We start from the raw sequence: 26,573 nt of genomic DNA on the forward strand, positions 1-26,573 counted from the left end.
GTGTTTTCCATATAGTATATACACTTTTTGGTTTAACTTTTTTTTTTTCACTCAGCATAATGTCTTTGATATTTATCCAAATACTGGCCTATCTCAATTTTTTTTTTTTATTGCTGAGTAGTATTCCACTGTGGTATGTACCACAGTTTGTCCACTCACTTTTTAAAGGACATTGGGGTTGTTTTAAAAATTTATATCTAAGACCCTGTTCTACAAATTTTCAGCTCTTTTAAATTCTCACCTGGTCATCCGGAGGTACAGGGCCAGGCTCAGAAGCAGCAGAAAAATTCCTAGTTGCTGGCTTAGTGGTTGGGGAAAGATGGTGCTGTATGTATCGCTTGTACTCATGGTATGTACCCTCATTGAAACTGTTCTCGGGTCTGGACTTAATTTGAGAATCCTTAGCTCTCTGAAGAGCTTGACAAGTAGACAAATTTGCATTCCGGAGTTAGTGTATGTGCAGATGTGTACTTACCTCCTGATGTGTGTGAGCTTTTTGCCAAAATAGAATCCCTTCGGAGAAAGCGTGAAATTATCTTCTCTCACCATAGCTCCTCTGTCCTCCCGAACATGATTCTTTGCTACATTCTGAAAAGTCTGTACTTAACACTCAGTGTGAAGCGGTCACACATGTGCATGCATATTGGATGCAATTGGATGTTACTCATTTCTTTCATTTAGATGATGCATCGATCAGGGTCTTGACAGAAAAGGCACATTCAGATGGAGTCCAGGGACTCTTGACAGTTGTGTGGTCAGGGCTGAAGGAAATTCACAAGCAGTGGTGTCTCATCCCGGAGTGGTTAATGCCTCTGGGCCTGAAGAGGTAAGGAAGGGGCATAGCAGTTTGGAGAATTAGGGAGAGCATCTGTGTCATAATTAGTGCTGCCTAAGGGGGGCCAGGGCCTGCAGAAGAGGGATGCAGGCAACTGGTAGCAATCCTGCAGGAGGGGGTCTGGGGAATACATGCCCTGACCTCACTCTGTTTCCACCCTCTGGCCTCCTGCAAGTGTCTCCCATTGGATAAAGCCAACTGGAAGCCAAAGCACAAGGGAGCCTGTGGATGCAGTTGTTAAAGGTCATTCTTCCAGGTCACTGACCAGGGTTGAGAGGGCAGAGGGTGGGTCTGGAGGGGTAAATGGAAAACATCCCACACAGGTGTTCTCTGGCCTGTGAATGGAGAAGCATGGTCGCATCTGTGAAGGTTCTATATAGGAATGACAGACCTGGGCACATAATAGATACTCTACTGAGCACTCGCTGCCTTTAATTTAATCATGGTCATTTAACACAGACTTTTCAATCTACTAAGAATGAAATTCCAGTTTCGTCGGGTGGACCCTTCTTTTTTGTTCCTATGAGAGGCACATACAGTGGTTTTCTTTTTTGTTTTCCACACATTTGTTTAGCTTTCATGTGTTTGTTGTTTTTGTTTCTGCATTGGCAACCTCTAGTGGTCCTTGGAAAAATAACACTTGAATATGAACCTATAGTCTTATCAAGTATTTTGTTTGGGCATCCTATTGTCTTCTGAGCCCATATTTCTGTCTATAATAAGTAGAAATGTTAAGCAATAATGTTATTCCGTGTGTGGTGAAAAATCACTGGAAGATGTTAGAGAAGGCAGTCACATAAAATCCTGGCTCCGGGCAGAGGAGGGCTCGTGGGGGTGGTCCTGAGGAGAAGACGCCAAGAAGCTAGTTTTAAAATTTGGCCCGATGAAGAAGAGAGAAGATAATAACTGGCCAAGTAGCAGCGAAAATGGAGAGAAATGGATGGATCTGGGATATATTTTTGAAGGCAGATCTAGAAGGATTTGCTAATGGATTACTTGTGAGAAGTAGGAGAAAGAGAGGAATTAAGAATGTCTCTGTTTTTAAGCTTGAGTAACTGGGTGCCATATTCTAATTTGGGAAGACTAAGAAAGGGATGGGGATCAAGAGTTCCCTGTTTACTTTGTGAAGTTTGGTTTGAAATATTGCTCTATGTCTGTGTACCTGTGTGTGTATAAGTATATACGGCAAGTGTATATATGTTTATATACTTACATATATATGTATACAGCAAGTATATATATACTCACACACACACACGCATATATGAGTTAAGAATGAATGATTGATTCTCTCCTAACATACTATATTTACTCTACTTCTGATTTCCTTTCATCTCTTTCAGCTTTGGAGGAATTTTTTACATCTCTTGTGAAGCAGGAAATGGTGAATATGCCCCGAGGAGTGTATCACTCTGCATTAAAAGGAGGTGTCCGGTCAGACCAAGGAAAAACTGTAGCAGGAATCCCCAATTTTATATTGAAAATGTATGAAACCAATAAGCAGCCAGGTCTGAAACCTGGCCTTGCAGGTAAGTATAGTACATAGTATCAAGGTACAGGTTTTTTTGCTTTGTTTTGTTTTGTTTTGCTTATCACACACTGAGCATTTTATTTATTTGTGTGTGTGTGTGTGTGTGTGTGTGTGTTTATATTACTAAATACTTAGGATTTTTTTTATTAGCATATAATGTATTATTTGTTTCAGGGTTACACAGTTCACAGTGCTCACCATAGCACATACCCTCCCCAATGTCCATCACCCAGCCACCCCATCCCTCCCACCCCCCTCCCCTCCAGCAACCCTCAGTTTGTTTCCTGAGATTAAGAGTCTCTTATGGTTTGTCTCCCTCTCTGGTTTCGTCTTGTTTCATTTTTCCCTCCCTTCCCCTATGATCCTCTATCTTATTTCTCAAATTCCTCATATCAGTGAGATCATATGATACTTGTCTTGCCCTGATTGACTTATTTCACTTAGCATAATACCCTCTAGTTCCATCCACATCGTTGCAAATGTCAAGATTTCATTTTTTGATGGCTGCATAATATTCCATTGTGTGTGTGTGTGTGTGTGTGTTGTGTGTGTGTGTGTGTGTGTGTGTGTGTGTGTGTATGAAGGTGTAGGTTTTTAATGTAAGGATGTAACTTCCACTTCCAAGACCGATGTGATAGGTCATGGCAAATCACCACTGCTGCTGACATTTTGACACAACTGGACAAATGACCAAAATAAACCACATTTTAAAGGTATCAGAGAACTGTAGAAGCAAAGACAGGTAGACTAAAACTACAGAATGGGGAGAAAGAGCATTTTAGGACTGTGCCCCCACTGCCCCATGGAGATAGTCACTGATTTTGGTTGTGTGCTAGGATTGGGGCTTGGCCCAAGAAGAGGTCTGTTGGAGTATAGAGGAACCAGTGGAGCTTTTAGTGGTTTCATGGGTTTAGAGTGATGGGATGGCTCATTTTCTATGTCAGTTTGACTGGGCTAAGTGATACTCAGATAGCTGGTAAAACATTACTTCTGGACGTCTTTGAGTGTGTTTCCAGAAGAGGTTAGGATTTCAATCAGTAGACTGAGGAAAGAAGGTCACTCTCACCAATGTGGGTGGGCAACATCCAATTCACTGATGGCCTGACTAGAGAGCTAGAAGAAGGGTGAATTTGCTCTTTCCTTAGCTAGGACATCCATCTTCTCTGAATTACATTGAATTACTGAATTACACCACCAGCCTTCCTGGATCTCCAGCTTGCAGACAGCAAGATCATGGGACTTCTTAGCCTCCATAATCTTGTGAGCCAATTCCTATAATAAATCTCCCCATATATATAGAGAGAAAGGTGGAGGGGAGAGGGAGAGGTGGGGAGAGAGAGATTGAGATTGAGATTCTGGTTCTCTGAAGACTCTGACTAATAGAGGTAAGAAACTAGAGATTTTTCTCACAAGCTATCTGACTGAATTTTGAGTTTGCACGGAAAGTTAAAGAACTAAGCTGGTGCTTCTGAGAGGCGAAGTGAAATCTCCAGCCTCCCTGTGCTTAGCAGCTAGGAGAGTGGGCCTGAAAACAAAGCACACGAGTAGTGAATTGATACTGAAGAGTTACACCTCTTTTCACCTGGGGGCACCTACTTAGTCTGGCCTCAACTGGAGACTGAAATTCAGGCTTGACCTTAACAAGAGGCTGGTGCAGGAGGCGGAGAAACCAACAGAGACCTTGTCATTCATATGGTGTCTGAGTGGTAAAACTGGGGACTTGTGGGACCTCAGACACATAGCCTATTTCTCCCTCAAGATACTTGTCAAATTTCGAAGGTTTATGGGATGGGAGGTTAAAGAGCTAAACTGAAAACTTCGGAGGACACATCTGAATCTCTCATAAGCTTTCCGTATTGAGGAGACCAATTAGGATGTCAGATGAAAATCTTGGGGGAGGCATGCCCTAGGAACAGGGTTGAACCAGAGGGAGACTGAGATTTACCAAAGCTATAATCAAGCCTAACCCAGTTCAATCTCTGATTCAATTTAAATCAGTCCTTTGTTCTATCTACCTGAAAGAGGGGAGGAGAAACTCCTCTCTGAGTAAAAAAAATAATATCATTTAGGTTTTCTGTGCTTCCTTTGTATACTGTCCAGTATTCAATGAAAAGGGATGTATGAAAAAGAAAAAAGCTTTGAAATGAAGGGGACATTTCATGGAGATAAAGAAGTCATTCCATTAAGAAATTATCACAGTTCGGGCGCCTGGGTGGCTCAGTTGGTTAAGCAACTGCCTTCGGCTCAGGTCATGATCCTGGAGTCCCGGGATCGAGTCCCGCATCGGGCTCCCTGCTCAGCGAGGAGCCTGCTTCTCCCTCTGACCCTCCCCCCTCTCATGTACTCTCTCTCATTCTCGCTCTCTCAAATAAATAAATAAATCTTTAAAAAAAAAAAAAAGAAATTATCACAGTTCTAATCAGTGTACACAAAATAGCATAATTTTTAAAATATATGAAAAACATTCACAAAACTAAAAAAAGACAAAATGAACAAACCTACCAGAAGGAAGGTGGGTGGGGGCCTGGCTTAATAGGTGATGGGGATTAAGGAGTACACCTGTTGTGATGAGAGTCAGGTGTTGTGTGTAAGTTTTGAATCGCTCTATTGTACACCTGAAACTAATATTATACTCTGTTAACTAACTGGAATTTAAATTTAAAAAAATGGACAAACCTACAATAATAGTGGGAAATGTTAAAACAGTTTTTTAAAGATTTTATTTATTTATTTTTGAGAGAGAGAGATTGAGCACAAGCATAGGCCAGGGGGAGGGGTAGAGGGGGAAGCAGATGCCCCACTGAGCAGGAAGCCTGACATGAGACTCGATCCCATGACCTGATCTGAAGGCAGACACTTAACTGACTGAGCCACCCAAGTGTCCCTAAAAAATGTTTTAAAGTGAGATACCTGGGTGGCTCAGTTGATGAGATCAACATAATCTTGATACTGAGTACAAGAAGGGAATATTATAAAGCAGTCTTTTCCATTATGCAAAGTTGTAAAAATACCCAAAAAATATATTAGAAAATTGAATTTAGCAATACAGAGGATAATACATAACAACTAAGAGAGGTTAATTTAATGTTTGAAAATCAGTATATTAATAGAAAAAGGCAGAACAATCTTTAGATGATCTCAATAGATGCAGAAAAAGCCTTTGAGAAATTTTGTTCCCATTCATGATACAAAAAAGACTGTCATTAAACTATGAATGGAAGGGAACTTTTTAAAATTCTCATAAAGAACATCTACAGTGCTGTCTTTGTACTTCATACTGAGATATTGAAACCTTTACTCCTGAGATTGGGAAAAAGATAGGGATGTTTGTTATAAGCACTATTTTTCAGTATTGTAATGAAGACTATAGCTAGTGTAATAAGCCATGAAAAATAAATAAAAGTCATAAGGATTAGAAAGGAAGAGGTAAAATACTAATTATTTGCAGGCAAAAAATTAGCCATTAAAATAGTCATCAGTGGGATGCCTGGCTGGCTCAGTTGGTAGAGCATGCAACTCTCAAACTTCAAGCCCCATGTTGGGTGTAAAGCTTAGCTTAAAAACTTTTCTTTTTTTTTAAGACTTTATTTGTTTGAGGGGCGCCTGTGTGGCTCAGTTGGTTGGGCGACTGCCTTCGGCTCAGGTCATGATCCCGGGGTCCTGGGATTGAGCCCCGCATCGGGCTCTCTGCTTGGCGGGAAGCCTGCTTCTCCCTCCCTCATTCCCCCTCCTTGTGTTCCCTCTCCTTGTGTTCCCTCTCTCATTGTCTCTCTCTCTCTCTGTCAAATAAATAAATAAATAAAAATTAAAAAAAAAAGACTTTATTTATTTGAGAGAGAGCACAGAGGGAGAGGGAGAGCGAGAGGGAGAAGCAGACTCCGTGCTGAGCAGAGAGCCGGATGTGGGACTGGATCCCAGGATCCTGAGATCATGACCTGAGCTGAAGGCTGACGCTTAACCCTGTAAAGCTTAGTTAAAAAAAAAAAAAATTCATTAATGATTACTCAATTAAATAGTCATTATTTGTAGATGATTGTATAATACATGGAAAATCCAAAATAATCTACAGACGAATTAGGATTAGTAAATGAATTCAGCAAGGTTACTTATACATACAAAGGTCAACATACAAATCAATTATATGTTTTTATATACCATAATAAAAAAAGAAATTAAAAGATTGTACCATTTATAACAGCACTGAAAAATATTAATTACCTAGGATAAATTTAACAGAATGCATAAAACCTTTACACTGGAAGCTACAAAATATTATGGAGAAAAAATTAAAGACATCCTAATAAATGAAGTGATATACAATGTTGATGGAATAGAAGACTCTAGTTTGTAAAAATGTCAATTCTCTTAAATTAATGTATAGATTCATTCCAGTCCCTAGCAATATGACAAGCTGATTCTAAAATTTGTGTGGAAATGGAAAGGCCAAAATTAGCCAAAGTAATGTTGAAGAACAACACCAAAGTAGGAGGATATACATTACCAGATATCAAGACCTATCAGAAAGCCACAATAATTGAAAATGTGGTATTGGTGCAAGGATAGACAGATTGACCAATGAAGAATATAGAATGTCCAGAAACAGACCCACATATCAAGGTCACCAGATTTCTTACCTAGGTGACCCTGCAATGCTGTGGAGAAAAGGGATGATCTTTTCAACAAATGATCCTATAATTAAAATCCATAATTACAAAAATAACAAATTATATTAAAATCAAGGACATGTGTTAACCAAAATCTATTATTATAGAGCACTTGAAGGCAGGCCATGGAATGCAAAGAAGGTATTTATAAGACATATATCTGATAAAGGACTCAATTTAGATTATATCAGATATTTTTTGCAAATTAATAAGAAAAGCACTCAAAAAAAAATTGGAAACAGAATTGAACACAGCCTCCAAAAGAAGAAATTCCAGTGTCCAATGAACATTGAGTCAACTTCATTATCAGAGAAATGCAAATTAAAACCATAGTAAGATACCATTCCATACTTACCAGGTTGGCTAAAGTGAAAAAAGATGGAAGGCAAAAAGTATTGGTAAATATGTGGAGCAACCCAAACTGGGGCTGGGAATGTGAATTAGTACAACCACTTTGCAAAACTGGTTCTGAACAAATTCATACCCTGTTTTACCTAGTTATTTCACTTTAGGGATAAACCTAAATGAAATCCCAAAAAGACATACTGTAATGTCCATAGCAGCATTATTTGAGTGGCCTTAAACTTGGAAGCTGTCTAAATGCCTATTGACAGTAAAATGGATAAATAAATTGTGTTATATTCACGTGATGGAATATAGATGGAATGAACAGACTACAACTGCGAATAACGTGGATGATTCTCGCAGTGAGTTTTTGAGTGAATGAAGCCAGATATAAAAGCATATATACAGTCTAATTCCATTTATATAAAGTACCAAAGTAGGCAAAGTGGTTGTTAGCAGATTGGTACATTTGGGGTGGGGTGGACGTGACTGGAAGGAGACAGGAGAAAGGTTTCTGGGATGTGGACAATGGTTTGTTTCTTGATCTGGGTGCCAATTACATGTTCAGTTTGTGAAAATTCATTGAGCTCTATGCTTACGATGTGTACTTTTCTCTGTGTATATCATACTTCAATAGGAGATATTTAAAAATGTAATGATCTCTATGTTTTAAATTATTTCAGTTCTTGAGTGTGTCTTCTTATTGGCTCACAATTACCCAGATAGCTTCCAAGACTACTTCTAGCATTTGGCTGTCTTCCTTTGCTTTTCAGTTGACACTGGGGGCCAGCTGGAGCTGGAAGTTCAGTTTGAGAACTTAGTTGACCAGAGTGGGGAGGACAGGGAGGATAAAGGTTAGAAGAAGAGGAGGAGGGAGGAAGAAGGGGAGAGTGATTGCATGTAGGGATGAAGGAAAACTTGTCCACTTGTGGGTATAACCTAAAGGAACCCCTGCAGGAATTCACGAGGATTGATATGTGTAAGCATTTCTCTTTAATTGGAATTTCTTCTTCTTTTTTTTTTTTTTAAGATTTATTTATTTAGAGAGCGCACACAAGCGACGGGAGGGGCAGAGGGGGAGAGAGAATCCTCAAGCCAACTCCTTGCTGAGTGGGGAGCCCTACGTGGGGCCCAGTCGCAGGACCCTGAGATCATGACCTGAGCTGAAATCAAGAGACAGATGCTCAACCACCTGAGCTACCCAGGCACCCTATTTGGAATTTATTCTTAAAAAATTTAAAAAATCTCTGGAAGTAACAGCTAACAAAATTTAAAATAAATCATGAATTGTAAATTTGTTCATTTATTTAAAATGAATAAGGCTCATAAATAAGTGATAATTTGAATATGGTAACTGCTAACTTCTTATATCTCTTCTATTTTTTCTTTCCGTAGACACCAGTAGTCAAAAATCATAATTTGCTCAGCAAATTATTTTAATTTCTGAATCTCTCTATCCAGGGGCGCCTGGGTGGCTCAGTCAGTTAAGCATCTCCCTTCGGCTCAGGTCACGATCCCAGGGTCCTGGGATTGAGCCCCACATCGGGTTCCTTGCTCAGTGGGGGGTCTGTTTCTCTCCCCCCCTGCCCCTCCCCTTGCTCTTTTTTTTTTTTTTTTTTTAAAGATTTTATTGAGAGAGAGAACAAGCGTATGGGAGAGGCAGAGCGAGACGGAGAAGCAGGATCCCCGCTGAGCAGGGAGCCCGATGCGCCTCCCCTTGCTCTTGTTCTCCAGTGTGCACGCTCTCTCTCCCTCTCTCCCTCAAACAAATAAAATCTTTTAAAATAAATAAATAAATCTCTCTATCCAGATTGATTGAATATGGATTACTGAGACTATGGGAATCTAATTAATTAAATTTTTCCGTAAGAAATTTTATTATAAATTGTTTTTTCCCCTCAGGTGGTATGTTATTTTGTTACGATGTTTCAACCTATCAGAGTAAAGATGGCAAACCATTGAATCGACTGATGGCCAGTAGAGGGCGAAGTTTCAAGCAGACCTCACTCGCTCTAGTGCATGAGGTAGGTGCCTCCCCATGCTGTGTAACAGTTTCCTCTGTCTTTGTATATGTTTAGGGGTTTCCCCCTTAAGTTTATGATCATGAAATTTAGTGTGTGTTCATTTTATTTTTTTCAAGGATTTTATTATTTATTTGAAAGAGAGATAGCAAGAGAGAGCATGCGGTGGGGCGGGGGAAGGAGAAGCAGGTTCCTCACTGAGCAGGGAGCCCGATGTGGGGCTCGATCCCAGGACCCCAGGATCATGACCTGAGCTGAAGGCAGACCCTTAACTAACTGAGCCACCCATGCACCCGTCAGTTGCTTTTAAAGGCAACCAAAATAGTTGACCCGATTGAATACTAAAATATTTGGAAGTGTTTCTGAAAGAAAGTAGCATGCTTTTCCCACTGCCCAGCCTTATTATTAGGGAGTAGTATGTAGGAATTTGGTTTATTTCATCATTGTTTAACTTGTATTGTTCAGAATAAATACCAGCTTATTATTTAAAGAAATAATCTTGCCTGTTTCTTGATTTGAATCCTTTACAATTATGTAGGGCACCAGTGTTTATATATTTTGTGAATGTTGGGCATTAACAGTAAATAAAAGTGTTTAAGGAAAAAAACCCTCTGGTTTTAGTGTTTATTCTGTTTTTCCTTTAGGCTACCCTTTTAAAATAAAGTTATGTGGTGCCATGAGATGATTTGTATAAAGTCTGATCATATCATATTATAGCAACACCAGAGGGAAGAGAGAATCTGGAGAGCATGTGGGAAATGTGTGCTTTGGTGTTATCTTTTATTAAACATTTTACTACCATTACTCATTCAGGTGTATATAAATTTAAAATAAATGAATAACAAAGTATCATAGCAAAGAGGTTTATTTTATATAATTTAGACATGGTAGGTTATATACCACTTATAAATGAAGATAGGAATTGTAAAACATTTAATGGTTTGATGTAAACTTAATTGGAGCTACTACAGTAGATTTGTACTAAATCTCATTTTGGTGCGTAATTTATAAATCTCGGCATCACTAATTTGGCTGGATTATATGCTGCATCCTCTCTGTTGCCACCAGTACCATATCCAGTTTTTAGAGATCTGTCTTTATCCTGTGCCACCCATCTTCTCTCATATATTTAATTAGAGTTGCAGTTACGTAAATATTTGGTTCAAAGCCTTTTTTGTCTAATTCAGTGTCTTCGCTTAACTAAGGAGGGACTAAAGATCTGGGAGGAAAAGAGGTCTAATTTTATGAAAGAGAGAACATAGGTGATTTCTAGATTTGTTATCCTTAACATCTTTTTACTTGCTATGGAGAAGGGAGAGATTTGGTGCCTTTTTGTGTTTTTAAGCTGTGTACCTAGGAGATTGAAGGATACTTAACCAAAGTGTTAAGTATTGGTGGAAAGCTGATTTTAGAAGTCACCATCAGAACAGAAACAAGAAAAAGTGTTAATATGAGGAGTAGCAGAAGGCAATCTAATAAGTTTCAGCAAATGGCATCCAAACTTATGAGGTGTGCCTTGGGTATGAACAAAGTATTTGGGTTAAAATACTTGTTGCTTGTGTTGTAGAATGCCTAGAAAATTTCAAAGAGATGAGAAAATCATTATTTTAGGAGTCAGTTGGAAGATATATTGGATAGAATTTTGTCGAATCTATGGTAGGATTTTAGTTTGGATTCATCTTGTAATTCATTTAAAAAAAAGGGCAGAGATAAAGAATGAGTCATACAATTTCTCAAACTAGGTGACAACAAATAATACGAGTTTGAAAATCTGGTTAATCAGAATAATTGCAATGATAATAGCTGATAACCAGCTCAGGTTTCTTAAAAATTGCTATATATAGGGGCGCCTGTGTGGCTCAGTCGTTAAGTGTCTGCCTTCGGCTCAGGTCATGATCCCGGGGTCCTGGGATCAAGCCCTACATTGGGCTCCCTGCTCGGCGGGAAGCCTGCTTCTCCCTCTCCCACTCCAACTGCTTGTATTCCCTCTCTCACTGTGTCTCTCTCTGTCAAAACAAATAAATAAAATCTTTAAAAAAAATTGCTATATATATATATATATATATAAATTTAATCTCTACAGTAACACTGTGAGGTTGGTACTGCTAATGTGCTTGAGATCACAGAGCTCATAAGAACAGGAGCCTGGAAACTGAACCAGGCAGTGAGACTCAGGGTGATCCTTGAACTACCCTACACCATCCCAGGTTAAGCAGAGAGCATTTAAAAAGTATCTTTGGATCTTCCCAAGATGACTCTAGTATTTCCTTACTCTTCTCCTTGCTTCTGGTCTTTACTTTGTTGGGATCTTTCTGGTATTGTTGCAGGTGACATTTCTTCAAACTTATTTGGGTTCTCATTATTGCTGCTGAGTCTTTTTATTTTAAAAATTTCTGTCATGAGAGTTTCATTTGGTTTACTCACCCATCAATGGACCCTTGGGTTGTTTCCAGTTTTTGGCAATTATGACTCAAGCCACTATAAGCAATTCTCATATAGGTGTATGTGTGGACATCTGTTTTCTTTTGAGTAAATAAAGATGTAGGAGTGGGATTTCTAGGCCATATGATAAGTGAATGTAACAAACTACCAAACTTTTCCTAGTGACTGTCCCATTTTGAGTACCCACCAGCAACGTAAGGGAGTTCCCTTTGCTCTGCCTCTTTGCCCATACTCCTCAGTTTTTTAAAAGCTAGCCATTCTCGTACATGGAGAGTGGTTTCTCTTTTGTGGTTTTGTGTTTCCTTAATGGCTGTTGATGTTGAGCATCTTTTTATGTATTTTTTTTTTGCCAGTCATACCTTTTCTTCCATGAAGTATTCTGTTGTTTTGCCTGTTTTTTTTTAACCAGGTTTTTCTTTTCGAATGAGAGATCTTTATATATTCTGGTATAAATTCCTTATTAGAAATGTGTTTTGCACATGTGGTGTTTTATTGTTTTTGTTTGTTTACCAAATCTGTAACTTGTCTTTTTATTTCCTTGGCAGTGTCTTTTGAGGAGCAAATGGTTAGCTTTAAAGAATTCCAGTTTACCAAAGTTTTCTATTCATAGTCCTTGCATTCTGTCTAACCCGAAACCTCAAAGATCTTCTGTTTTCTTTTTTTTCTCCTATATTTTCTTCTTTCTTTCTTTTTTAAAAAATCGAGGCATAATTAATGTGCTATGAAACCCACTCATTTACTGTGTGCAGTTCAGTGGTTTTAGCTATTCACAGTTGTGAAACCATCAGCACAATCCATTTTAGAATGTTTTCATCCCACCAAAAAGAAATTCTGTACCTATTAGCAGAAGACTCCCATTTCCCTCTTTCCCTAGCCTCCAGGAACCACTAATCCACTTTCTGTCTCTACAGTTCCTGTATTTTGGACATATCATGTAAATGGAATCGTACAATATGTGGTCTTTTTGTCTGACTTTTTCACTTAGTATATAATATTTTCAGAGTTTATATATGCTTTGGCATGTGTCAGGACTTCATTCTTTTTTATGGCCGAATAATATTCCATTATGTGAATCTACCATATATAGGTTATCCTTTAGTTCCTTGATGATCTCCTGTGTTTAAATATAGAAGTTTTATAGTTTACAGTTTACATTCTAGCCTAGGATCTATGTGAGTTAACTTTTAATGTGATAGGAGTTATATTTATTGAATATACTACCCTTTCTTTCCGGAGGCATCTCTGTAGAAAGTCATTTGTCCATATGTATGAGTCTACTTCTTTTTTTTTTTCTTTAAGATTTTATTTATTTATTTGAGAGAGTGAGAGCTAGAGAGAGTGAGAGAGCGTGAGCACACACACAGGGGAGGCAGAGGGGAAGCAGACTCCCCACTGAGCAGAGAGCCCGAGGCGGGGCTCGATCCCAGGACCCCGGGATCATGACCTGAGCCGAAGGCAGACGCTTAACGACTGAGTCACCTAGGCGCCCCTGCATGGGTCTACTTCTGCACTCAGTTGTATTCTCTTGATCTATGTGTGTATACTTTAACCAAAACCACATAGCTTAATTACTGTTGCTTTATAAAAAGTCTTGAAATTAAGTAATACGAGTCCTCCAATTTTGTTGTTTTAAAATTTGGCTGTCTCGGGCCTTTGGCTTTTCCACGTAAATTTTAAATCAGCTTTGAGAAACCACAAAAAAGCCTGCTGTAATTTTGGTTAGAAATGTATTGAATCTGTAGATCAATCTGGGAGAGAATTGGCATCTCACTAATATTGAGCCTTTCAACTCATTTATATATATCTTTCCATTAATTTAGGTCAGTGTTTTGTTTTATTACAAATCCTACGCATATTTTGTTAGATTTAATGAGTTTTGCGTGTCCCTAAGTATTTTGATGCTACTGCATCAGATTGTTTTTTCGTTTGTCTTAATTTGCAACTGCTCATTGCTAGTATATAAACATAATGGATACTTTTATATGACTTTACTAAACCCACTTACATATTCTTGTTGCTTTTTTGTAGCTTTTTTTTTTTTTCTTGCCTGATTACACTGTATAGGGCCCTCCAGGATAGTATTGAATTGGAGTGGTAAGAGCAGACATTTCTTTTTTTTTGTTTTTGTTTTAATTTTTTTATTGTTATGTTAATCACCATACATTACATCATGAGTTTTAGATGTAGTGTTCCATGATTCATTGTTTGTGCATAACACCCAGTGCTCCATGCAGAACGTGCCCTCTTTAATACCCATCACCAGGCTAACCCATCCTCCCACCCCCCTCCCCTCTAGAACCCTCAGTTTGTTTTTCAGAGTCCATCGTCTCTCATGGTTCTTCTCCCCCTCCGATTTCCCCCCCTTCATTCTTCCCCTCCTGCTACATTCTTCTTCCTTTTTTTTTTTCTTTCTTAACATATATTGCATTATTTGTTTCAGAGGTACAGATCTGAGATTCAACAGTCTTGCACAATTCACAGCGCTTACCAGAGCACATACCCTCCCCAGTGTCCATCACCCAGTCACCCCATCCCTCCCACCCCACCCCCCACTCCAGCAACCCTCAGTTTGTTTCCTGAGATTAAGAATTCCTCATATCAGTGAGGTCATATGATACATGTCTTTCTCTGTTTGACTTATTTTGCTCAGCATAATACCCTCCAGTTCCATCCACGTCGTTGCAAATGGCAAGATCTCATTCCTTTTGATGGAAGAGCAGACGTTTCTTATCTTATACACAGTCTTGCAGGAAAACATTCAGTGTCTTAACATTAAATATGATGTTATTTTAGCTTATTTTAGTATAAAGATTTTGTAGATATCCTTTATCGGGTTCGCAAAGTTTCCTCTTATTCCTAAATTGCTGAGAGTTTTTATCACAAACGGATGTTGAATTTTGTCAAATGTTTTGTTCTATGTCTGTTCAGAAGATTGTATACTTTTCAGACTTGTTGATATGATGAATTATTTTGATTTGTCTGAGTGAACCCAGTCTTCATTCCTAGGAAAAACTCCATGTAATCGTAATGTATTATCCTATTTATATATTGCTGAATTTGCTTTGCTAGTAATATTTTGTTAAGGAGTTTTGCATCCGTGTTCATGAGGGATATTGTTCTATAGTTTCCTTTTATTGTCTTTGCCTGATATGTTTGTGGAATGCTATCCTAATAAATAATTTTTCCTTAAATGTTTGGTGGAATTTTCCAGTGAAACCATCTGGGCTTGGCGTTTTCTTCAGGAATGTTTATAACTATGAATTCAATTTATTTAATATATGAGTCTGTTCACTCCAATCTATCCATCTTCCCACTAATCCTGACGGGGGGTGTGTGGGTGGCAGCCGACATGACAGTTAGTGTCTGTCTTCTTCTGTAAAGTGTAAAGTTTATAAAATCATGGAGCTTGTTTCGTAGCTGCAATGCCTGGCATTCCTGGCTCATTAGCAGATACTTCATAGACCTTTGTCGAGTTAGTGATTTGAATCCCTTTGAAACGTGGGTGTGCCTTAGAGTTTGTCTTTGCATTTAGTGTGATGGTTTCCTTTTTCCAGAAATGTTGTTATGAAGTTGATGGTGAATCTAATAATCATTGAGGTCTTACTAAGAAGTGACATTATTATAATTTGAATGGCTTTTATGTGTTGTTTTATGTCATTACTCATTTCTATGCATAGAGGTAGCCTTTCCTTCCTGCCAGAGATTACATATCCTTATAGGATACGCTATGGCCTTCCTAGTGCCTACAACTATAGGTGGGTGAGTGTGTGAATCGGGAAAAGAGCTTTGTTTTGAATGTCCTGAAGGCTCTGCTCTTCATATCCTGACGTATTTTGCTTTATGTAATTGTCAGTATTTCTCAAGGACTGTGTTCATTAAATCAAGTAATTTTCATTATGGAGAACTAGATATTTAACCTGTGATGAATTCTTTTGGAGATTATTCTATTCCCTTCTTTTTGAAAACTTTTTCTTTTTTTAATTTTTTTTTTTATTGGCTTTTCTTAAAGTGAAACTCTCCCATGGGACTTTTAGAAGACTCGCAAATCTAAGTCTGCTTTGACTTTGACCTGACATACCAGAAGTTCTGTATAATCATTGCCCTGTTTAGATTTTTCTAAACCTGAAGTGCCCCCCCCCCTTCTCTGCTCCTTTGAACCGGGGACAAGCAGGGTTCATTTCAGACCTACCAGGGCTTCTCCAGCCTCAAGTGATGGTCCTCTTCTGCTCTGATGTATAACTATACTTTCTCATCCTGAGACTAACTTGATTCCTCTTGATAAGGAAGCTGAAGGTGAATGACAAGTTTCCTTCCCTGAAACTTGCTGCCTGTCTTGTCATCCTTTGGCATTTCTAACTCTGACGTGACACTCTCACCTAAATGGGATGATAGTGATTTGTCCCTGGATCAGAATGGCGGTCTTGCTTCATTATTTCCTCCATCTTTGGGTACATGCAAATTTTCCTGATCCTGCTGCTGCCACCCAACCAGATTTCTGCCTCTGCATTAGGTAATGAGCTCTTTTTTCATGTTTATTTCAGCAAAACCGTATCTGGACTTATTGGCAGCACTATTCTGAATGAAATCTATCTTTTCCTTCCTTCCTTCCTTCCTTCCTTCCTTTTGTATTGATCATCATTTGATTCTTTTTGCCCTATAAATTAATTTTGTATTTCTTCTGCCTTCTGTGGATTTTTTCCCTAGATGCCCAGAAATAGGTGGGATATAAGCAACCCATCATTTGAAATACAAGGAATATATTTGCCGTTTTCTTTCAGTTCCTTCTTTATTTAAAAACATATTTCTTAGGAAGACCGTGGAGTAGCATTAGCATTCATGCAATATGAAACAATTAGATGGAAATTCTGAATAGTAATTGGGAGAAGTAGTATCTGTGCTTATTACACATTCCCCTTAGAAAATACTGTGAAAAGTATGGTTTGCTGAATTTTAGAGACTCCATAATTACCATGTGATGTGAGTTGTTATGGTAACTGGGTTTTCCCCCCTCCTATTAAATAACAGAGTAAGTAAATGGTTGCTTGAGATGTGATTGAATTGTCAGCTTTCAAGCTAATGTTATCCTGATGGGGGAGGGGAGGAGAGATGGACTGAGAGCGAGAGGATGAGGGAGAGAAATTTTTAAATGTCCAGAAAGCACCCACAAAGAGATGAATGTCATTTTACTTTGAAAATTTGTCCTCTCCAAGCCCGCCCTCTTGTCCTTCAGTCACTATTAGTCAGGAGACAGGAATAACAAAATTATTTTTGTGCCACTAAGATTACTATTGACAGAAAATTGAAGGCTATTATATCTCACATATAAACAATGGGACACTGAGTAGCTCTGGGTCTCTAACACTCAGTACAAATGGTTTTTCTTCTGGGAATGTGGGAGGAGTGTGTGTATGTCACAGACTGAATGTAGTAGCTCAGTGTTTGTGGGTCTGTGTATCAACTGACATTAAATACTTTTATTCTTTTGATAATAAATACATCTGGGGAGCACAGAAATGTCTTCCTTTGTGAAATTGGGGTTTTAAAGTCAATAGCAAGCTCTTAGTTTACCTATAAATTTGTACATGCTACCCTACCTTGTTTCATTCTACTTTGACCTTCTAACAACCTCACCAAAGGTTATTTTACTCGATGCATAGTATTTAATGAAAGTCTGTTAAAATGGATGTTTTCTTATAAACGAGTAATCATATTTGTTACGATCGCGTAAGAGACAGAAGACACTACCAAATTTCTGGTCAGTATATTCTGAACAGAAGTTCATAGGTGGCCAGGTAGTTCCTTCAAGTAAAACGCGTATCAGAGGAAACAAAATCTACTTTTTTATTTTTTCTTTCAGCATTTCCCTACATTTGTGAATTGTGTTTCTAAGCGAGATACTTTCTTTTGAGCTACTATTTCAGGTATACTTGATTAGATCCTATAGAATACAAATAAAGTGTAGTGAGGAAACTTCAAAATGTAAAACATATAACACCCACTTGAAAATACTGCTTTGTCACTCACTGTGGTTTTAGCTGGAATTAAACATTTCCTGGCCAGAACATTCTGGACATGCTTTTATCAAATTTCAAATAACTGTGTCCTCAACAACTTGTGTTTGAGTTTAGCTGCATCTACTTAAAAAAGTTTTCTAACACTGTTTCCGGCGTGATTGAACGTTGAACATTGCAATTTTCTGTGATTGCTTGTTTATGATCGCGTAGTTTTCCCATGACAAAATTTTGTGTTAAAGCAAGTACTGTACCTTTAATTTGATTAAACTCAGCAGGTACTTAATTGAACGCTTATGTGCAGAACCAATTATGGGTCCATGGGAGGGATTCTGAGATGAGTAGGACAGGACCTCTACCTTTAGGATTGTATGAGATTAGGGCACATACACAAATAGTCACAGATGGAATTGGTTGAATGTTACAGGAGAGGTCTGTGGCGTCCTGGAAGTATAGAGATGGAAGAAATTATTTCAGTAAGTAGAGATGAGAGGAAGACAGGGCATTCCAGGCAGTGAGAGTAGTGCGTGCAAAGGTCCCGTAGAGTATAGGACTGACTTGGGAATTGGTTTCTAACCCAATGCAGCCAGAATGCAGGTTAAATGAAAGAGAGGAGCAGGAAATCATCTGGGGAAATTGGTTGGGGATCTTGGCCAGCAGAGTTCTTACATGAGAACAAATTATTTCTTAAAGTAAATGGTGTGCTTTTGATTCTAGAAGGCTTTGAACATAGTACAAAAGAGTTTGGACTTTATTCTTTAATGAACCATCATAGGTTTTTGAAAAGAAGTTCTGAGTTAATGGAAGAGTAGCAGCACCATTTAGGATGTATTAGGAGGAGGAAAGATTTTAGGCTGTTAGGAGATCAGTTAGGGGCCTCAGTACTCTAGGCAGGAATTAGGACTAAGCCAGTGAGGAAGAAAGTATGGAAAAATAGAAGAAACATTTCAGAAGTGGAGTTGGCTGTTGAGTTGGGGGGCAAGAAAGAAGTCCAGGATAAATCAGAAGTTTCGCACCTGGGTGACTGGGATATCGATGTGTGATATTGATAGAAACACAAAGGATAAGAGGAAGGGTGGATTTTCAATGCTGATGACAAGTGTACAGAGTGTAACAGATGGTGGGAAGTGAGGGTTTGAGGAGCATTACAATCTGAAAGTAGTGACTTCCAAACTCTGTATTTTTAATTTTATATGTATCAGGGTATAATATACATGCAGTTGATTTCTCCTCTAAGTACTTAGTTCTATGAATTTTTATATGTGCGCACATTCGTGTAACCCGTACCCCAGTCAAGATAAGAACAGTTCTGTTGCCCTAAAAATTCCCCCATGCTCCTTTGTAGTCAGTCCCTTTCCTCTCCCCCTTCTTCTGAAACCACTGATCTAGTTTATGTCCTTCTAGTTAAAATCATGTTTTCAAGAGTCCTGGGGACCACCACAAATAGGGGCGGATGATCAAGCGGGCTGACTACCAAGCCCCCAGCCCTCGTCCTCACTTCACCTAGACAAGTTTTGCCTGTTTTCTGTTTTATATATTGGCATTTCACTTAACATTTGGGGTGGGTGGAAAAATTAAATAGCTAAATATTCAAAACCTGTATTCTGCAGTGTTGCTGACACACTCTGAGCCACCGTTCTCTCTTATCCCGATTATTGCCATAGCCTGTGAGTAGGTGTCCCTGCTCTGACCTTTGCCCCCTACAGTCTCTTCTCAACATAGCAGTCAGCATGATCCTTTTATGCTATAGATTAGATTATGTCTTTCTTCTCAAAACCTTATAATGGCTCCCTCTTTACTAAGAATAAAGACAAGTCCTTGAGGGGTGCTTGGGTGGCTCAGTCAGTTAAGCATCTGACTCGTGATTTCAGCTCCAGTCATGATCTCAGGGTTGTGAGATTGAGCCCCATGTTGGGCCTTGTGCTGGGCATGGATCCTGCTTAAGATTCTCTCCTTTTACTTCTGCCCCTTGCCCTCTGCACCCGCGTGTACTCTCTCTCTCTCAAAAAAAAAAAAAAAAAAGTCCTGAAAAGTGACCTAGAAGTCACTTCCCTGCGTTCTCTGACTGCCCTGTTAATTTGCCGCACTTCTCTCTTGCTCACTCTCCACGCTCGTTGGTTTTAGTTGGTTACCTCAAACAGGTTAACCACCCGTGCCTCTGCCTTGTCTGTGTGTTTTTTAACTGAGGTAAAATTCGCATAACATAAAATTAACCCTTTTCAAGCTTAAAGCATACAATTCAGTGGTATTTAGCATATTCACAGTGTGCAAACCGTCACCTTTATCTAGTTCCAGAACATTTTCATCACCCTCCAGTGAGACCATGTGTATGTTAAACAATCACTTGCCATTTCCCCCTCCCTTCTTCCCTTCCCCTCTCCCCCCCCCCCCCCGCCCCCGACAATCACATCTATGGATTTACCTATTCTGGAAATTTCAGATAAATAGAATCATCTAATAGGTACCTTTCTGTCTGGCTTCTTTCTCTTTCACGTAAATGTTTTCACAGTTCATCTACATCTAGTGTGCATCTGTATGCCATTCCTTTTTATGGTTGAATATTATTCCATTGTAGATATATTTTGTTCATTCATTCATTGCTCACGTGGGTTATTTCCATCTTTTGGCTATTGTGAAAATGCTGCTTTGAGCATTCGTCTACAGTGTTGGTGTATATGGTTTTGATTCTTTTGGGTATGTATGTAGAATTGGAATTGCTGGGTCATAGGCTAATTCTGTGTTTGGCTTTTTGAGGAATGACCAAAGCGTATTCCATAGTAGCTGACCTGTTTTCCATTTCCACCAGCACTTATCTGGGTTGTTATATCTTCATCGCATTCCAGTCTTTATTCAGGCTTCACCTTCTCAATGAGGTCTACCCTGACTGCCCTATTGAGTCCTGTAAAGTGTTCCTGTCCCTATCCTCCCTTCATTGTCCTCCCCCCGATTCCCTACTCATGTATATTTCTCTAAAACGGTCTCTTTTTTATGCCCATGTGTAATGTTTCATGATACTTACTCCCTCTTATACCTAGAAACGCTTACTCTTCTCCAGATCATAGAACCTGCTCATGCCAACAGTCCCTCAGACACCCGTCATTGCAAGGGTATGTGTAGATGAAGCAAAACTACATTCCACATCCATGAAAACTTGCTGCACAGTAGTTGAGAACCCTCATCTGCTGAGTAACAGGGTTACAAGTTCATGATAAGCAGTTATTTTGTTGATTGGATTTCCTTCAAAGACTTCTCAGAGTATGGCAAATTATACATAATTTTCATGCTTTAAAAAATGCTTACTGTATTTTTCAGCCTAGCAACATTAACCTGTATGGGTGGCTGTATATTGAATTAGAATAGCGTCCTAAAATGTGTTTTTGTTAAAAATGGTCAAGGATGTCTCTTTTGCTGTGTAACACAACTGGAGTGTAAGGGCATGACTGATTTCAAGCTGTTTCCCTAAGTTTCTCTTCAGTAAAGGAAAAAGCAAGAGAGTACATTTTTAAGGAGATTTATTCACAGCTAACTCCATAGAACACTGAGACTAGGTATAATCTCATAAACCATGAGGAGTTCAGGCTGGTGTGTAGGCTCAAGAGTTGGGCTGGGTCCCCGCTCCCACCTTCAGATGTGGTTGGAGCGGCAGCGGGAGGATTAGCTTTAACCTTCAGTTTATAACCTCCTTTCAAATAGGTTTCCGGGCATAAATGCTTTTGTTCTTAGAAGCTCAACGTTTGATTTGCTCATTTTCCTTTACATTTTTTTCCATAATACTTTCTTTTTTTTTTTTAACTCAGGTTGAAGTGGTAATTGCCACTGTTGTCCTTCCAAAAACATTCAGTGCTCTTTTTACCCATAGACTGAGACTGTGGATATTCTCAGTAGTGCAGTGATATCCATGGATTATTTGTCAGGAAAATATTGAAGTATTTTGAGGGTGTGAAGTAAGAGAGGAAAGTTGGTTGTGGTGTTTGAGTGTTCTTTCTGTTAAATCCAGGTCTCAAAATAGGATTTTTTTTAAGAGGGGAAGGGCAGAGGGAGGGGGACCGAGAGAATCATAAGCAGGCTCCACACCCAGTGCGGAGCCTGACGCGGGGCTCCATCTCAGGACCCTGAGATCATGACTGGAGCCAAAGTCAAGAGTCAGATGCTCAACTGACTGAGTCACCCAGGAGCCCCAAATTGGACTTGAGAGTTAATGTATTTTATGAAACAGAAATAGAATTGATAGGAAACTGCCCCACATTTTGGAAATAGAGAGCAGGGCCGAAGGCCGATTAATGCCTCTCCAGCTGGAAATGTGGCCTCGGTTGTAGTGTGCTTCCCAGATAATGAGAGAGGAAACAGGAACTGGTGGGCCTGTTCCTTCAAGGATTTTTGTTGACCTATTGACAAGGCTCTCCTTACCCTACTCGATACAATGAGTACTTAATCAGAAAAAGAAGAAACCTGTCCTTAACGATTTTTTTAAAGTTCATTTCGTGGTACGAGTATCTTTTTCAGACTCTCCGAATATCGAGGTGTTTTTCTTTTTTTTTTTTGAGAAAAGCAGTGCTAGGATGAGAAGTGATAGATAGCAGACAGAATTAACTTTCTTCGTTCTTTTTATTCCCATAGGTTCCTCCTAATTTCGCCTGATAATCTATTTGTGCTCCTTTCTGACTCTCCCACTGGAAAGCTCTTTGCAGACACACACTGATTGATAATCCTCATAACCTTTCATAGTACCTTATGTGTGGTAGACCCGCACGAGGACTAGGATTACAGAAAATTCCAGAGACCCTGGGAAGCAGCTGTATTCAGAGTGGCTGTTCTCTTCCCTCTCACCAGCCCTTGAGAAAATTAATTCCCACAATACAGTAAGATCTCCTTACACACCCTAGTTATCATGATTCTGGGGTCATTATATAGAAATTTGTCTTTTTGGCTGTTTGTTTTTTGTTTTTGTGTGCATAGGACCCCGACTACAGTTTTAGTTGTTTGGGTTTAGATGAGATGAGTTACAGGAAATGTGAAATGTGATGCACTATGACTGTTTTTCGTGAGCGATCTTTCTTTAACAGAAGCAGACCTTGGGAAGATTTGTTGCAAGATAGCCTCATACTAATAGGTAGAAACAGAAATGACTATGAAAACCAGATGTTTTGTCTGGGCCTCTCTTCAGAAACAGGGCTTCAGCGTCGGCATAGATCATTTTTCTCTTGTTTACCCACACTGATTAAAGGGCATTTATCTAGTGGTGTGCACTCATTTGCATCTCTGGCCCTCATGGTTTCTACACAATGTGATATTTCTGTTGGCAATTGAAGTTTATTACTTCAGAAATTGTCATCGTGGAAATCCAGGATGTGAGCAGTATTTATTTTTATTTAAAATGACTAGGGGCATTTGCTAGACAATACCTAGTTTCCTGACATTGGCAAGAGGCTTCACAGAGTTGGCCCCTCATTTTCAGAGACACATTTGTATTACACATACATCTTAACTTGTGATTACTGTTGAATTCTATTTGCTTTAATTTAGAAAATTCCAGGCTTATTTTATTTGGTCTTGACGCGACTCTAAACTCTTCTCCTTTGAAAATAGCCGAAAGATCTTATTTGTGGTTCCGATCCTAGACTGATTTCGTTTGTTTTAGAATCTAAATCATTTAAATGAAGGGAAGGGGGGAAGGAATTCTATTCTGTTTTAATACCACAGAGTCTAACTTACGTTGTGGTCCGTTTTCCCCACAGGTTCACATCCAGCTTTCTGAGTGGCACCGGGCAATCTTTCTGCCACAGGCCTGGCTTGCATATATGAGTCGAGCTTATCATGCCATTTTACAGGTAACGAAACCATAGGATCGGGTGCTGTAGGGGAGTGTCTCCTTCGGATCTCAAATTTTACCGCACATATGGATTTAATATAAAAGCCCTTAGGAAAATAGCACTATCAAAAATGCAGTGCTTGGGGCGCCTGGGTGGCTTAGTCAGTTAAGCATCTGCCTTCAGCTCAGGTCACGATCCCAGTGTCCTGGGATCGAGTCCCGCATCGGGCTCCCTGCTCAGCGGGGAGTCTGCTTCTCCCTCTGCCTGCCGCTCCCCCTGCTTTTGCTCTGTCTCTCTCTCTCCCCTCTCTCTCTGACAAATAAATAAATAAAATCTTTTAAAAAAAATGCAGTGTTTATTTTTGCTCATAAAACACTGTGAGTTGCGCACATAACTGCGCTTACATTTTCAATCTTTTTTTTTTTTTTTAAAGATTTTATTTATTTATTTGACAGAGAGAGAGATAGCGAGAGCAGGAACACAAGCAGGGGGAGTAGGAGAGGGAGAAGCAGGCTTCCCGCCGAGCAGGGAGCCCGATGTGGGGACTCGATCCCAGGACCCTGGGATCATGACCTGAGCCGAAGGCAGACGCTTAATGACTGAGCCACCCAGGCGCCCCTACATTTTCAATCTTGATGTCCTCCATCTGTGGCCAGTCCAGAGCCCCCTCTTGGGTGCTGTGCTACACCCCGCTGCTTTCTGAGACCTCCTAGATGTCCCAGGTGTCCTGTGGCTGTCCCACAGCGCCTTGACGTACGCACGTCCCAGACCGAGCTCACCGTCTGCCCCCACACCTGCGCCTCCTCAGGCTGCACCTGTTTACAGCTTCAGCCTTATTATCTCTTAATCCTTCTCCAGAATTGTACGTTTCAGTCTTGCTAAATCTCTCTGTTGTCAAACTCAGCACATCTTCCCTAACCTCTCGACTTTTTACACACCGTTCCTTCTGCTGTAGGCACTGCCATTCCATCTTTGCCCACCTAATTTCTGCCGGTTTTTTTAGAGTGTTTTATCTGGGAAGGCACCTACCTGTGGGGCCCACCCCCCAAAACTGAATTATATGCCTCTCTTTTGTGCTTTCTTAGAATCCCTGCTTCCCTACCACCCCCACCCCCCCAGCTTTTTTTAAGATTTTATTTTATTTTTACATTTTTTTTAGTAATCTCTACACCCAACGTGGGGCTGGAACTCACAACCCCAAGATCAAGAGTCATGCCCTCTGCTGACTGAGCCGGTCAAGCATTCCCCATGCTTCCCGTTTTGAAGCCCTTATCACCTTAGATATTTGTCTGGGGCCCTTTGGTTGTCTCTGCTCCTTAAAGCTAAGAGCTGTGTTTTCTTCTCTGCTGTCACTCTAGAACGTGGCATAGTGTCTAAAACATAGTAGGTGCTCTGTAAATAAATGAATTATACTCAATTTGACTTCATTTAATCCAGTAATACTAAAAGTCGTAGTTGGTGGATTTTGAAATTAGAAAATTTGGGGTCAGTGTGGGAATATACAAACAGTTAACAATATAAGGAAATGACTAACCAACCTTTGTTCCAAGCTTAAAATTCATTTTTAAGGATGATAAAAAAAAATCTGATGGTACTTAAGTAATTTATGGCCCAGAATAGGATTTTCATGGAGTCTCAGGAAGTGTGGTGTTACGGTTAAAGGTAACAGCTGTCCTAAAAGACGGAACGGGAAGGAGGAGTGGGTGGGGGGTGAGCTGGGGGTTCGGGAAGGAATGACTAAGCGTCTTAGCATTGGTGTTCTCATCTTAAATTAAAACTTTGTTGCAGCATGTTTTATTGAGTCTGGGATTTATAAAGCAGTGATGCATCTTCGGAGGTTCTGACTCATTGGAACTGAGTAGGGGACCAGGAACTTCCATGTTTACCAAGCTGTGAGGTCATTTTAACATAGTCTGTCAACTAAACCACCACATTTTAGATGGCTCCCCAAACTACACTGGAATTCACATCTTAAAGATGTCCTTCTAGAACCTTTGTTCCCTTTGGCTCACCTTTATGCGTTTTGTTCTAGGTGGCATCTGGGCACTCGGTTTTGAACAGGTGCGTGAGTGAAGGAATGTGTATTACTCATACACACCCTTAACCAATTACAGTTTTTAGTCAAGAAGAGCGAGATTGCAAGTCAGAGTATGCACTTTTTCTCACATCTGTTTGACTGGATGTGATTTTGCAGTCCTTTCCTTCAGCAAATATTTATGGACCACCTTTCACTGGCCAGGCCCTGTGCCAGGTGTGTGGGATGCGGAAGGAGAATAAAGCACTCTTTCCTCTCTGTGAGCTCCCGGTCCAGTGCGGGAGACTGACATGTCCACCAGCAATTTTAAAACAACCTCTTTCGGGCTTTAATAGAGGATGTACAAAGTACTTTGGGTGCCTGGAGAAAGAAGGCAAGAATAACTCCTCCTCCTGCAGCATGAACTGAGAATTTTATTTAGCTCTTAGCATAAGGAGGCTAAATCGAACAGGATGATGGTATAACTCATGCAGGTGACTTGCAATCGGTTTAAAAAAAAAAAAACCTCCACAGTTATTTTTTTATAATAAGAGCTACCATTATTGAACAACTAGTGTGTGTCCAACACTTAGCATGTATTATTTCAATGAATCTTTACGGAAACCCTTTGAAGTGAGTGTTGTTAACCGCAACGTATGATGGGATTCCAGATGCAAAAGCAGGGTTAGCTAGGAAAGCAAAGCAACAGTGCAAAACCCAACAGTCACAATTGTCGGGCTCCTGGGAAGGAACGGGGACTTCCTCTGCTTTGTCTGTCCGCAGAGCCTCAGCCTTTTCCAATGCGGCACACACTTTCCCTGGCACTATCATTAGTCATAAAAACAAATAATGCAAATTGGTTTACTTTTTTAAAGGCTAGATCTATTTACGAAAAGCCAG

At 39.7% G+C, this 26,573-nt stretch overlaps 1 protein-coding gene across 4 annotated transcripts in view; it reads left to right on the plus strand.

The window, feature by feature from the left end:
* FOCAD (focadhesin) overlaps positions 1-26,573 on the plus strand; it is a 309,238-nt gene that overhangs the window by 193,953 nt on the left and 88,712 nt on the right. For all 4 annotated transcript variants that reach the window (XM_036082633.2, XM_036082632.2, XM_078061288.1 and 1 more), the window contains 3 exons: positions 2,179-2,364; positions 9,278-9,399; positions 23,585-23,677. In XM_036082633.2, the coding sequence (XP_035938526.1) occupies positions 2,179-2,364; positions 9,278-9,399; positions 23,585-23,677 (401 nt within the window). The remainder of the gene's footprint in view (positions 1-2,178; positions 2,365-9,277; positions 9,400-23,584; positions 23,678-26,573) is intronic.

The sequence above is a fragment of the Halichoerus grypus genome, chromosome 14 (assembly GCF_964656455.1).
Source record: "Halichoerus grypus chromosome 14, mHalGry1.hap1.1, whole genome shotgun sequence".
In the NCBI taxonomy this organism is placed as follows: domain Eukaryota; kingdom Metazoa; phylum Chordata; class Mammalia; order Carnivora; family Phocidae; genus Halichoerus; species Halichoerus grypus.